This window comes from Onthophagus taurus, chromosome 5 (assembly GCF_036711975.1).
Source record: "Onthophagus taurus isolate NC chromosome 5, IU_Otau_3.0, whole genome shotgun sequence".
Taxonomy (NCBI): Eukaryota; Metazoa; Arthropoda; class Insecta; order Coleoptera; family Scarabaeidae; genus Onthophagus; species Onthophagus taurus.
Window position 1 is genome coordinate 9,461,174 of NC_091970.1, and position 14,228 is coordinate 9,475,401.

General features: G+C 30.7%; 1 protein-coding gene, 2 long non-coding RNA genes and 1 pseudogene across 4 annotated transcripts; 1 reads left to right on the forward strand and 3 right to left on the reverse strand.

The window, feature by feature from the left end:
• Positions 1-36: 36 nt before the first annotated feature.
• Positions 37-366, reverse strand: LOC139429733 (uncharacterized). The gene is made up of 2 exons (XR_011640292.1): positions 289-366; positions 37-232 (listed from the first exon to the last, which is right to left on the reverse strand). It is a non-coding gene; the product is annotated as an uncharacterized lncRNA (long non-coding RNA).
• Positions 288-13,959, forward strand: LOC111418357 (uncharacterized). 2 transcript variants are annotated; one of them, XM_023050885.2, is made up of 4 exons: positions 288-376; positions 5,081-5,526; positions 11,063-12,019; positions 13,298-13,959. In XM_023050885.2, the coding sequence occupies exons 2-4, from the start codon at positions 5,089-5,091 to the stop codon at positions 13,442-13,444; spliced, it is 1,542 nt and encodes a 513-aa protein (XP_022906653.2). In that variant the 5' UTR covers positions 288-376; positions 5,081-5,088; the 3' UTR covers positions 13,445-13,959. The 2 variants fall into 2 exon arrangements, with proteins under 2 accessions (XP_022906653.2, XP_022906655.2); XM_023050887.2 differs by lacking the exon at positions 288-376 and adding an exon at positions 4,469-4,998.
• LOC139429734 (uncharacterized) lies at positions 1,107-2,947 on the reverse strand. The gene is made up of 3 exons (XR_011640293.1): positions 1,592-2,947; positions 1,340-1,523; positions 1,107-1,280 (listed from the first exon to the last, which is right to left on the reverse strand). It is a non-coding gene; the product is annotated as an uncharacterized lncRNA (long non-coding RNA).
• On the reverse strand, positions 12,015-12,813 carry LOC139429732 (adenylate kinase isoenzyme 1 pseudogene; annotated as a pseudogene).
• Positions 13,960-14,228: the final 269 nt, after the last annotated feature.

Sequence of the window (14,228 nt, forward strand, 5' to 3'; positions counted from 1 at the left end):
TTGATATTGTTATTAAATGAAATAGAGAATAGAAAAAAATTAATTAATTTATTTTTTATTTTTAAATTTAGCGCCAAAAATTGGAGGCCACGACGACAACAAACAGTAAAGAAACGATTGTAGCGCCACCTGCCGGAAATTGAATGAATCGCGCGCACATCACTCCTGGTTCTAGGCCGTTGTTGTGCGCGTAAAGCGTTTAGGTAGACGGCGTCCTCGTATCCATTTTGCTCTGTGTATATGAAAATCATTGGGGCGCAGTCCCGTTTAGTCCCATCGAAAACGTACCTCGTTCGATCGGAAGAGATTAGATGTTATTGTAAAACGTCGCGCCAACGTCGTCTCCGTTGTGCTGTTGCTGCTGCTTTTGAAACGGGTGAGTATGTAGCACGTAGGGTGTTCTAGAATATTTAGGCCCTCCCGCGTTCGGGCGCGTGGGAAGGGAGCCTCAAAACGGTGGAAGGGGTGCCCGGGACGTCCTCCGGTAGGACAGGAGTTCATCCCCACGTCGTGGCCCCAACCACCACCATTTACTGCCCCCCCTCAGACCCCCCTTCCTTCCATTGAGGCGGCGGTGGCGGTTGCGTTGGCGGTATCCGCCGCCGTGGAGGAGATTCTGTCTCCATATTTGCGCCATTCCGTGAAAGGTCTTTGACCTAAAAACGTTTCTACGGTTTTCGTTTGTGTGGAAACGTGGATGCTGATAAGAAAACGGACGCCATATTTTATTGTTCATTACGATTTTCGTTTCGTTTTCGGAGGCGCCCCCCGTTCGGGGCCCCTCAAATTTGGAGTGGGGCTCAGAGGGGATATAGAGGGGAACGTCAGTAGGGGTTCACGCCTTTACGTACAATGTTCCTCGAAAAGTATTTTTACGTTTGTCATACGAAGGACGTTTCGATTATTTCTTTCTCTTTTTGACGTTTAACCTACGTGGTTATGTAATTGAATTGAAACTGTTTCTACGTCGAATTTTAACAAACTTTATCACTACAATAATCAAATTGCAATTTTTAGAAATGATGAATCAACTAGGAAAAAACGCGTTAATGATTAATCAACATTTTATGAATCAACCAAAATTATTCTATTAAATATTAATCATCTATTTATTATTAATTTATTATTTTAAATTATTTTATAAATTTAACAAGTTGCTTACAGCTCCATCTATTGTATTTAAATCGAAAGATTAGTACCAACTTAAATTTTTTTTACCAAAAAATTCCTGTCAATTTTTAATTCAATGAAAATATTTATTAATTTAATTTCTTTTCTTCCTAGAAATTAATAACATGACTTTAATATATATTTATTACCCCAAAAATGCGAAACTTACGAATAAATAACGTTCCAGGTAACAATAATTTTCCATCTCGGTGAATAGGCACCATTCCAAATGACGCAAAATTTATTTTGTGTTACAACAAAACCCACTAAATTAGAATCTCTACGTTAAAAGGAGCTTCGAAAAATAAAGGAAACTCATGGTTTTGTCCGCCTAATAGAGTCTGTAAAAAAAACTACGAAATTTTAATATAGTATACAGGGTCCTGAATTCGTTGTCAAACAACAAAGGCGAATATCTCACTTATTATCAAAGATGGAGTATTAAGATAGTAAAATCTCGTGAGATTTCTAAAATGTGTTTCCATAGAACCAAAATAACCAGTACAAGTTGCGCTATAAATTATTTTTATTCCAAGTAGTAAGTAACAAGTATTTTTAGAAAGTACTTGAAGTAATAAGTAATTTTACTTGAAACTAAAATTTCAAGTACCCAATACAAAGTAATTACAACCCTTAAATTTATCTTGTATTTTTAAATAATTAAGATTTTGCAAAATTTCCCAAATATATCTAGAGATTTAGCAACAATTTCCTAAATTGTTCAAAGACATCCTGTTATTTCCGAGTGAATCGAAAGCTTTTAAAGGATTTTTACAGAAATTGTACGAATTTCCAAAAAATCTAAGAAAAAAAGATATCCATTAATAATATCTAGGATTTTAACGATTCTCAAAGATTCATATAAGCATTTCCAAGTGTTCCCATACAAACATAATCATTCAAAATACCAACATAATCCAACAAGTTTCCAGAGATTTCTATAGATATTCAGGTTTTCTAAAAGGTTTTATGAAAATTTCCAAATACATCCAAGGATTTTATACCAATTTTCAAAGATAACCAAATATTTCTAGAGATTTTAAGGAATATCCACAGATTTACGAATTTCTTAGGATTTTTGAATATGTCCAAGGTTTTTGAATGATTTTTTAGAAAAATTAGAACGATTTCCAAAGATATCCAATGATTATTACGTATGTCCAGGACTTTTAATTCTTCCCAGACACTTATGTATGCATTTTTTAGTATTTCCAGGAGATTTCCAAAAGATTTCAACGGATTTTCAAGTATATCATAAAAATTTTTCAAAATATCTAAGGTTATCTAGGATTTTGCAGAGATTTCTACAGAATTTCAAGTTGTTAGAAGATTTTATAGGAATTTCCAAACATATCTAGGGATTTTGAAACGATTTCCAAAAATTTTTATATACTACTCGGTATTTCTAAAAATTTTAAGGAATTTAGACACATTTTCAAAGCTATCTATCGATTTTTATGGATATCTTAGGATTTTTGAGTGTATTCAAGGTTTTTGAATGATTTTTTAGAAAAATTAGAAGGATTTTCAATGACTATTACGAATGTTCATGACTTTTAATTCTTCCCAGACATTTATGTATGGATTTTTTAGTATTTCCAGGATATTTCCAAAAGATTTCAACGGATTTTCAAGTATACCATAAAAATTTCTCAAAATATCTAAGGTTATCTAGGATTTTGCAGATTTCTACAGAATTTCAAATTTTTAGTTCCAGGTAACAATTTTCCATCTTTAAGGTATGAAATTTCAATGATTTGTAATGATGTAGAGATTAAATCCTAAAAAAAAATCAAGAGAAATGTCAAAATGTTAGGTTATGTTTTAAACAACACTTTATTTTTCACCAAATTTGCTTTTTCCCTATGTTGCAGTAGAATGTATGTATTTGTGTCTTGATGATCTAAATTTCAATCATTGTAGATTAAAATATAATGACGTAGAAGTTAAATTATAAAAAAATCGATAGAAACGTCAAAATGTTAGGTTATGTTTTAAACAGCATCTTCTTTTTCACAAAGTTTTCTTCTTTCTTATAATGAAATGGAATATACCTGTTGGTGTCTTGTTTGTTCGTCTTGATAATCTAAATTTCAATGATTGTAGATGTAATAATGTGGAAGTTAAATCGTAAAAAAATTAAGAGAAACGTCAAAATGTTAGGTTATGTCATAAACAATATTTTTCACCAAGTTTTCTTTTTTCGTATGCTGCAATGGAATGTATGTATTTGTGTCTTGAATATTCGTCTTGATGATCTAAATTTTAATCACTGTTGATTTAAATGTAATGATGTAGAAGGTAAATCATTAAAAAATCGAAAGAAACGTCAAAATCTTTTTCACCAAGTTTTCTTTTTTCGTATGTTGGAATGAATGTGTTGGTCTTGCTTGTTCGTATTGATAGTCTAAATTTCATCTATTAAATATTAATCATCTATTTATTATTAATTTATTATTTTAAATTATTTTATAAGTTTAATAATAAACGATTGCTTACAGCTCCATCTATTGTATTTAAATCGAAAGATTAGTACCAACTTAAATTTTTTTTTACAAAAAATTCCTGTCAATTTTTAATTCAATGAAAATATTTATTAATTTAGCTTTTTTTCTTTCTAGAAATTAATAACATTACTTGAATATATATTTATTACTCTAAAAATGCGAAACTTAGGAATAAATAATGTTCCAGGTAACAATAATTTTCCATTTCAAATGACACAAAAATTATTTTGTGTTACAACAAAACTCATTAAATTAGAAAGGATTTACTAATCTATATACAATAAAATCTCTCATAAGCCTAATAGAGTGTGTAAAAAACCTATGAAATTTTAATATCTACAGGTGTCTCAAATTCGTTGTCCGCATATGATATGACAGATAAAAATTATAGAGATAAAAGTTAGAATTTGAGAAGAGGTTTTGCGAAAACAAATTGATGATGTCAAAAACCCGTTATATTGTACTTAGTTATTTATTGATTACCAGTTATTAACCACCATTATGGTCACAATGAACCAATAGAAACGATTACGTCACATCCTGGTGGAATTTAAAGTTATTTTAAAAGTTTAATTATGCGATTTTTAAATGTTTTTTTAGATGCAAGATGTTTTGAAGTAATATTAATTTCCTAATTGTTATTTCTTCTTGAAGCGATAAATTTCCATCGAGAATTTTAAGAATTTTTAAAATAACGGTAGTTGTCCGTGCGAATACCGGTACCCGTACAAAGTAACTGTACCGAGGCCGTGACGTCAAAACAGCTGCCGAAGAATCGTGAAAAGTACCGTTAAAAAGTACGACTATCCCTAAAAATATATGAAATAAACTTCTTTTAGGAACAAAGTTAAATTAAAAAAAATAAGAAAGTGTTTTAACTAAAACAATTGTAGAAAAGAAAAACTTTAGAATCCGCATAGAGAATCTAACTCGCGCAGGTGAAAGTTAAGTCCGGGCATGGAAGTAGGTAATTGGGTCCTCGAACGTTTTCCCCCTCGACGCCTCACCGCCCCTTCGATTTCTCTTCTTTGCCTCTTTGTTCGTTTAGTTCGATTAGAAAAAGAGGAAAATGGTCGGTGTTTAGGTTGAATGGGTGGTGGGGGAGCGCCCCCGTCCACGTGACCTCGTCGACCCCACTTTCGAAACTCTTCGCCCACCTTTCCTCTACTGACGCGTCTTCGCGCGTTGTGAACGTTTTAAAGTTTTAAGCAGTGGTCCCCTTTTCGGGGGGTTTTTTCGCCCCTCCTGGTCTCTCCACGCAACAGGTTCTTATTTCGGGGGTTACCTCAAGGACTTTACTGTCAAAACATTTCAAAATAAGGTTATAAACAAAACTTTTAATTTTAATTTAAATTTTTTTATTATTTAAATTTTATTAAATAAATTTTTTTTTAAATTTTCAGATTAAAAAATGAATTTTACTCCTTTCGGTGTTGGTGTGCCCCTTACGGCGGCACTTCCGGTTGGCACGCAATTCACAACAGGAAAAATAACGCAAACGGGCACGACGACGAACGGACAAGTCGTCGGGGTGCTTCAAGGTTGTGAAAATGGGGTACATTACATCCGGCCTTTGGATGCGAATGCTTTTGCGACGACGACACAAGCCCAAACTGCCCCCGCTGGACAACAGACGTTAATTACATTACCGATTACGATGCCAGGGGCGAAGCCCGGCGATCCACAACAAACTGTGCAAATACAGGTAGTTAATTCGGCAGCGCAACCTCCAACATCTCAAGCTCAGTCGCCAAAGTATCAAATCTCGCAAATACCGATTCAAACGTTTGGACAAGGTGCTACTGTTCTCACTGTTGCTTATAATTCTACGCAGGATGGTATACAAATTGTAAGTTTTAAATTAAACGTTATATTTGGGTTGGATATGAATTTTTAAGGTTATATTGAAAAATTTTAATTAATTAAGTATGTTGAATTTGATTCAGAAGCAAGATATGTTAATCATAAGTGATGATAATTTTCTTGATGTCTTATTTTAAGTCATTATTAAAAGATTTTAATTTATTCCCTATATATTTGCAGCAAGTTGGTGTGGAATTCTTCTAAGAAGGATAATTTTCCGGAAAATGTCTGTTTAATGCAATGTTATGAAGATGTTTTTCTTTATGAGGACACCAACAATGTCATATTTACTGTGATTAAGAACTATTTATACAAGAATTGATCCATAATTTTTGATTCTGCACTTTTTCATCATTACATTTATATGGAAATCATGCAATTTGTAGCTGTTTAGACTACAACATAAGATATCATCCATGCATATACTTCATAAAATGTTAATGTGAATGTTTAAGTTTATGTGTGTCTTTTCAAACAAATAGAATTACTTGCGTGTTAAGAACAGATCAAGATTCAAGGTTTAGACTTGGGAAAGGTAGTAATAGTCACTCAATCCACTCTGTAACTACCCCATGTTCTTTAAAGTGCATCATTCACATAACCTTACTTACAAAGGTAGTTCTATAAGTACTCAATCTGTAAAAATATATCTTTATTTCTCAACATAGTCCTCCTTTTAGTTGGATACAACTTTTCCAATGGTGTTAATATCTTGTTTATTAGGAAAAACCGTCAATTTTTGTTGGGATAAATCTTTTATTATAAGCAACTTATCAAAAATACCTTTAAATGTGATGATAAAATTAATATTTTTACCTTTAAGGTATGAAATTTCAATGATTTGTAATGATGTAGAGATTAAATCCAAAAAAAAATCAAAAGAAATGTCAAAATGTTAGGTTATGTTTTAAACAACACTTTATTTTTCACCAAATTTGCTTTTTCCCTATGTTGCAGTAGAATGTATGTATTTGTGTCTTGATGATCTAAATTTCAATCATTGTAGATTAAAATGTAATGACGTAGAAGTTAAATTATAAAAAAATCGATAGAAACGTCAAAATGTTAGGTTATGTTTTAAACAGCACCTTCTTTTTCACAAAGTTTTCTTCTTTCTTATATTGAAATGGAATATACCTGTTGGTGTCTTGTTTGTTCGTCTTGATAATCTAAATTTCAATGATTGTAGATGTAATAATGTGGAAGTTAAATCGTAAAAAAATCAAGAGAAACGTCAAAATATTAGGTTATGTCATAAACAATATTTTTCACCAAGTTTTCTTTTTTAGTATGTTTCAATGGAATGTAGGTATTTGTGTCTGGAATATTCGTCTTGATGATCTAAATTTTAATCATTATTGATTTGAATGTAATGATGTAGAAGGTAAATTATAAAAAAATTGAGAGAAACGTCAAAATATTAGGTTATGTTTTAAACAACACTTTATTTTTCACAAAATTTTCTTTTTTCGTATGTTGCAATGAAATCTATGTAGTATTTGTGTCTTGATTATTGGTTTTGATGATCTAAATTTCAATCATTGTAGATTTAAATGTAATGATGTAGAAGTTAAATTATTAAAAAATCGAGAGAAACGTCAAAATGTTAGGTTATGTTTTAAACAACAATTTCTTTTTCACCAAGTTTCCTTTTTTCGTATGTTGAAATGTATATATTGGTAACTTTTTTGTTCGTCTTGATGATCTAAATTTCAATCATTGTAGATTTAAATTTAATGGTTAGAAGTTAAATTATTAAAAAATCGAGAGAAACGTCAAAATGTTAGGTTATGTTTTATGCTTCAACAACACTTTCTTTTTTACAGTTTTCTTTTTTCGCTTTCTTTGGACTTAATCGCCCTTTCAGTGCAGTATTTGAGTCAATGGCCAAGGCAAAAACTCAATTTTATTACTTCTTTACTCTATTAACATTTAATCAATTCATTTACCACTATGATATTTATATTGGCCCCTCTTATTTATTGCCATCTAATATTTGTTGTTGTAAATGCCTTTCTTGTGGTAGAATAGCTGGGTTCAAAATAACTTCAAAATCTTTTGATATAAATGAATAACATTTTATAAAGTAAAGTAACTTATTGTTTTATCAAAAGGAAACGTTATTAATGTAGATAATAATTCAGATTAACTCGCACCTCAGCACAGAACTATTTGAATTAATCACAGGAAATGTTCATAAATGGTGTTAATATCTTGTTTATTAGGAAAAACCGTCATGTTCCTTGTTACAGTCATTAACTGTTAATTTTTGTTGGGATAAATCTTTTATTATAAGCAACTTATCAAAAATACCTTTAAATGTGATGATAAAATTAATATTTTTACCTTTAAGGTATGAAATTTCAATGATTTGTAATGATGTAGAGATTAAATCCTAAAAAAAAATCAAGAGAAATGTCAAAATGTTAGGTTATGTTTTAAACAACACTTTATTTTTCACCAAATTTGCTTTTTCCCTATGTTGCAGTAGAATGTATGTATTTGTGTCTTGATGATCTAAATTTCAATCATTGTAGATTAAAATGTAATGACGTAGAAGTTAAATTATAAAAAAATCGATAGAAACGTCAAAATGTTAGGTTATGTTTTAAACAGCACCTTCTTTTTCACAAAGTTTTCTTTCTTATATTGAAATGGAATATACCTGTTGGTGTCTTGTTTGTTCGTCTTGATAATCTAAATTTCAATGATTGTAGATGTAATAATGTGGAAGTTAAATCGTAAAAAAATCAAGAGAAACGTCAAAATGTTAGGTTATGTCATAAACAATATTTTTCACCAAGTCTTCTTTTTTAGTATGTTTCAATGGAATGTAGGTATTTGTGTCTGGAATATTCGTCTTGATGATCTAAATTTTAATCATTATTGATTTGAATGTAATGATGTAGAAGGTAAATTATAAAAAAATTGAGAGAAACGTCAAAATATTAGGTTATGTTTTAAACAACACTTTATTTTTCACAAAATTTTCTTTTTTCGTATGTTGCAATGAAATCTATGTAGTATTTGTGTCTTGATTATTGGTTTTGATGATCTAAATTTCAATCATTGTAGATTTAAATGTAATGAGGTAGAAGTTAAATTATTAAAAAATCGAGAGAAACGTCAAAAAATTTAGGTTATGTTTTAAACAACAATTTCTTTTTCACCAAGTTTCCTTTTTTCGTATGTTGAAATGTATATATTGGTAACTTTCTTGTTTGTCTTGATGATCAATCATTGTAGATTTAAATTTAATGGTGTAGAAGTTAAATTATTAAAAAATCGAGAGAAACGTCAAAATGTTAGGTTATGTTTTATGTTTCAACAACACTTTCTTTTTTACAGTTTTCTTTTTTCGCTTTCTTTGGACTTAATCGCCCTTTCAGTGCAGTATTTGAGTCAATGGCCAAGGCAAAAACTCAATTTTATTACTTCTTTACTCTATTAGCATTTAATCAATTCATTTACCACTATGATATTTATATTGGCCCCTCTTATTTATTGCCATCTAATATTTGTTGTTGTAAATGCCTTTCTTGTGGTAGAATAGCTGGGTTCAAAATAACCTCAAAATCTTTTGATATAAATGAATAACATTTTATGAAGTAAAGTAACTTATTGTTTTATCAAAAGGAAACGTTATTAATGTAGATAATAATTCAGATAAAGTCACACCTCAGCACAGAACTATTTGAATTAATCACAGGAAATGTTCATAAATGGTGTTAACATCTTGTTTATTAGCAAAAACCGTCATGTTCCTTGTTACAGTTATTAACTGTCAATTTTTGTTGGGATAAATCTTTTATTATAAGCAACTTATCAAAAATACCTTTAAATGTGATGATAAAATTAATATTTTTACCTTTAAGGTATGAAATTTCAATGATTTGTAATGATGTAGAGATTAAATCCAAAAAAAATCAAGAGAAATGTCAAAATGTTAGGTTATGTTTTAAACAACACTTTATTTTTCACCAAATTTGCTTTTTCCCTATGTTGCAGTAGAATGTATGTATTTGTGTCTTGATGATCTAAATTTCAATCATTGTAGATTAAAATATAATGACGTAGAAGTTAAATTATAAAAAAATCGATAGAAACGTCAAAATGTTAGGTTATGTTTTAAACAGCACCTTCTTTTTCACAAAGTTTTCTTCTTTCTTATATTGAAATGGAATATACCTGTTGGTGTCTTGTTTGTTCGTCTTGATAATCTAAATTTCAATGATTGTAGATGTAATAATGTGGAAGTTAAATCGTAAAAAAATCAAGAGAAACGTCAAAATGTTAGGTTATGTCATAAACAATATTTTTCACCAAGTTTTCTTTTTTAGTATGTTGCAATGGAATGTAGGTATTTGTGTCTTGAATATTCGTCTTGATGATCTAAATTTTAATCATTATTGATTTGAATGTAATGATGTAGAAGGTAAATTATAAAAAAATTGAGAGAAACGTCAAAATATTAGGTTATGTTTTAAACAACACTTTATTTTTCACAAAATTTTCTTTTTTCGTATGTTGCAATGAAATCTATGTAGTATTTGTGTCTTGATTATTGGTTTTGATGATCTAAATTTCAATCATTGTAGATTTAAATGTAATGATGTAGAAGTTAAATTATTAAAAAATCGAGAGAAACGTCAAAATGTTAGGTTATGTTTTAAACAACAATTTCTTTTTCACCAAGTTTCCTTTTTTCGTATGTTGAAATGTATATATTGGTAACTTTCTTGTTTGTCTTGATGATCAATCATTGTAGATTTAAATTTAATGGTGTAGAAGTTAAATTATTAAAAAATCGAGAGAAACGTCAAAATGTTAGGTTATGTTTTATGTTTCAACAACACTTTCTTTTTTACAGTTTTCTTTTTTCGCTTTCTTTGGACTTAATCGCCCTTTGAGTGCAGTATTTGAGTCAATGGCCAAGGCAAAAACTCAATTTTATTACTTCTTTACTCTATTAGCATTTAATCAATTCATTTACCACTATGATATTTATATTGGCCCCTCTTATTTATTGCCATCTAATATTTGTTGTTGTAAATGCCTTTCTTGTGGTAGAATCTAGCTGGGTTCAAAATAACCTTAAAATCTTTTGATATAAATGAATAACATTTTATAAAGTAAAGTAACTTATTGTTTTATCAAAAGGAAACGTTATTAATGTAGATAATAATTCAGATAAAGTCGCATCTCAGCACAGAACTATTTGAATTAATCACAGGAAATGTTCATAAAGATATTTGTGTTCTTTATAATGCTTGACTTAGACTAAATTATTTATTTGTTTAAATAACGTGAGTGCAGCGGTGTTCTAATAAGTCCAAACTTTTATCTACAGAGTCACAAATGTAAGCTTTGTGGAAGAAGAAGTAAGAAATAAATTTTTCTATTAATAATTATTAGTTATTGTAAAATTTTCAATCTAACCTTAAAGATATCTGAACCCAAAATCCACTATGTTGTATATAATAATATGATTTAATTTAAAATTGCTTGTTAAATAATTTAAGTTGGATGGTCAAAATGGAATACCAGAAGGTATGACAGTGGTGGCAGCTATTCAACCCCAAGATATACAAATAATTCCCGCCCAAACCATTGACACATCAAATTCTGATAAAACAGGAAAGGAACTTATAACCCCTGTGGCATTAATAAAAAGTGAAAATAACAAAGACGATGTTGAAACGACGATATCAATGCCCACGACATACATTCAAACAAATTCCGTACAAGAATACCTAAAAATGCACAACAACTCGTTGCCGTTGGGTTTGCAACAATTCCTAAAATTCAACAACACGGAAGTAAAACGGGAACAAATCACCGAAGACGGAGTCATCGAGACAGTCGTTGAAACGGAAGCGACCGGCCAAACGCTAATCATGAACGAAATAGTCGAAGATATCGAACCTGAAGAACAAGGAACCGGCGGAACCGACGACAAAACGAAAAAGAAGAAAAAATACAAAAAGAAACCACCAAAACCGAAAAAACCAAAACCCGGTCAAGTTCATATAGCAACAGCTTTAGATGGAACCACGCTATTTTGTTGTCCAGAATGTCATATGGCGTATCCAGAAAAAGAACTTTTAGAACAACACTTGATTGGGCACAAAATTGAAAGGCGGTTTATTTGCGATATTTGCGGCGCTGGATTAAAAAGGAAAGAACATTTAGAACGACACAAATTGGGTCATAACCCCGAACGACCTTACGTGTGTTCGGTTTGTATGAAAGGTTTTAAACGGAAAGAGCACCTCAATTTGCACTACGTTATTCATTCGGGTGAAAAAACCGAAATTTGCACGGAGTGTGGGAAAGGATTTTATCGAAAAGATCATTTAAGAAAACATGCGAGATCGCACGTAGCACGGAGGGCGAAGGAAGCGCTACAACAACAACAACAACAACAACAGCAGCAACAACAACAAACGGGGATTAAAGAAGCAACAGTTACAATTCAGGTAAAAAATTTATTACTTTTTCATTTTTTCACTTTTTTCTTTACATCTACAAAATGGTGTTATCGGTTTATTCAAAAAAATTCCATCTAAGCAACTTTGAATGTCCTGAAAAACTTCCTCGACGCTTTTATTTGAATCGATATAAGTAATTCGAGGACCGTACATGTCTAAGACGTCTTGTACCGTTTCTGTGAATGTAATTAATCGTTTTCTTATGGTTTCTTCGTTATCATCGCTTCGGCCGGAAGTTAACGCACGCTTTTTTAATCGTTCAACTAAAACGTCTTCGGGTGCGTCTAAGTATATAAAAGCTTCAATCGGGCCTACCTCTTTCTCAAATTCAACACCTTGCGTTTTTTCGCGGGGATAACCGTCGATTAAAAACCCGGTTGCGCTTTTACTTTCGTCGATCGTTGCGCGTAAAAGCTTTAAAATTTCATCGTTTGAGACTAGTTTACCTTCTTGAACGGTTTCGCTGAGGATCGCCGCCGATTTAGTTTGCGTGCTGATTTTTGCCCGTATTAAATCGCCGGTTGAGATGTGATCGAGGTGGTATTTTTCGACGATTAGGTCGCATTGGGTTCCTTTACCGCTTCCGGGGCCCCCTAAAATGCATATTATCGGCCGACGGATCTTCGTTGACATTAATTTAAACACATATCGGGCGGATGTTGGGAGTATTTTAGATGGGTTACTAAAATTTTTCCATTAATTTCTTTTTTTGACGTGAATTTTTTTATTTTTATTTGTGTTTGACATTTCATAAAACCGTGAACTGTCAATTTTACGTTTTTATAACACACTAGCGCCATCTTGTAATACAAATTATAATTAAATCATGTTGACAGCTAGTAATAATAATTTTAAATATTAATTTGTGTTACTGTTATGTATATAAAAGAGGTAAATATATATGGTATTTAGTTCCTTTTCATCAAAAAATGTTGTTTAAAACATAATATTTATATAATTTTAAATTTAAGTAACGCCATCTTTCGCCATTTTTGTTTCAATTGACTTTAGTAACATAACCTCACTTTATAATCGTCAAAATTTTTAAGGTACCTAATTTTCAATTACAAATACAAGTACCGCAACACCACTTTCAAGGGGCGGAAAGTCAACAATAAATGTATATAGTATTTTAATTGCTTTTAACCAAAAATGGTTGTTTGGAACATAATAATTTTAAATTTAAATAACGCCATCTTTCGTCATTTTTGTTTCAATAGACAATTAGTGACTTAACCTCACTTTATAAACGTCAAAATTTTTAAGGTGCCGAATTCTCAATTACAAATCCCGTTGCAAATACAAGTACCGCAACACCACCTTCAAGTGGCGGGAAGTCCAGAGGAGGAGTCCCCGCAAGTGAGTACAGTCGTTTTGCCGGCTTCGGACCCATTGGCGATTGTACCCCACTAAAACGGGGTGATCGTTTTAAAATAGGTGTACATATAAGATTGTATATTACTTGTATCTGTATATTAAAGAAGAAAGATTTTTTTGGTAACTTAAAGAAAATTATATATAAATAATTTAAATGAAATTGTGAGTGAGAGCGATGTTGCAAGAAAGATAAAGTTGTTTTTGTACAGGTTAGGTTGAAATAGTGCCTCTTAAAAAAGGTGAATCAAAGATATACTAATAAAGAAAGCGTAAGTTTAAATAAAAAAGAATTAAAAAGGAATTCTAAATTTTTCTACTTTGTTTTCTTTGATAATATCTTTAAATAGTTTAATTAAAAACATAATTTGTAATAAAATTTCATTTTTTCACTTTATAATACTTTGTATAGATAATTTATTGGTTTCGGGTTAATCGTAGCGTTTAATCGTAACAACAAAATAAAACCCTCGAATCTCGTTCTTTGTAATTTGTATTTTTTTAATGTAATTTATTCTTTTTTGTTAAAAGAACAAGTATTAAAACAGAACGGATCTTGTCTATTTTTTATTGAATCGGATCAGACGATAGATGCCTTAATAACGATATAAGCTATTTATTTTTCTTTTCTTTCTTGGCACCCCAAAATCCCCCCTCAATCCGTTCCGTGTTGAGGTCTTTTTTCGAATCGCAGTTTCAAGCGTTTCGGAATTTCCGTAGTAGTAAGACTTTTATACGATGTTGATCAGATTATTTTCTTTACATATATATACATATATATATTATAATAAATTACGAATTTTGTATTAAAAAGTATTGTGTG

Bases quoted from the DNA above. Each gene is read 5' to 3' on its own strand.
- LOC111418357 (XM_023050885.2), top strand. From the start codon at position 5,089: ATGAATTTTACTCCTTTCGGTGTTGGTGTGCCCCTTACGGCGGCACTT. The intron at 5,527-11,062 runs GTAAGTTTTAAA...AAATAATTTAAG, and splicing joins CGCAGGATGGTATACAAATT to TTGGATGGTCAAAATGGAAT. The intron at 12,020-13,297 runs GTAAAAAATTTA...AAAATTTTTAAG, and splicing joins AAGCAACAGTTACAATTCAG to GTGCCGAATTCTCAATTACA.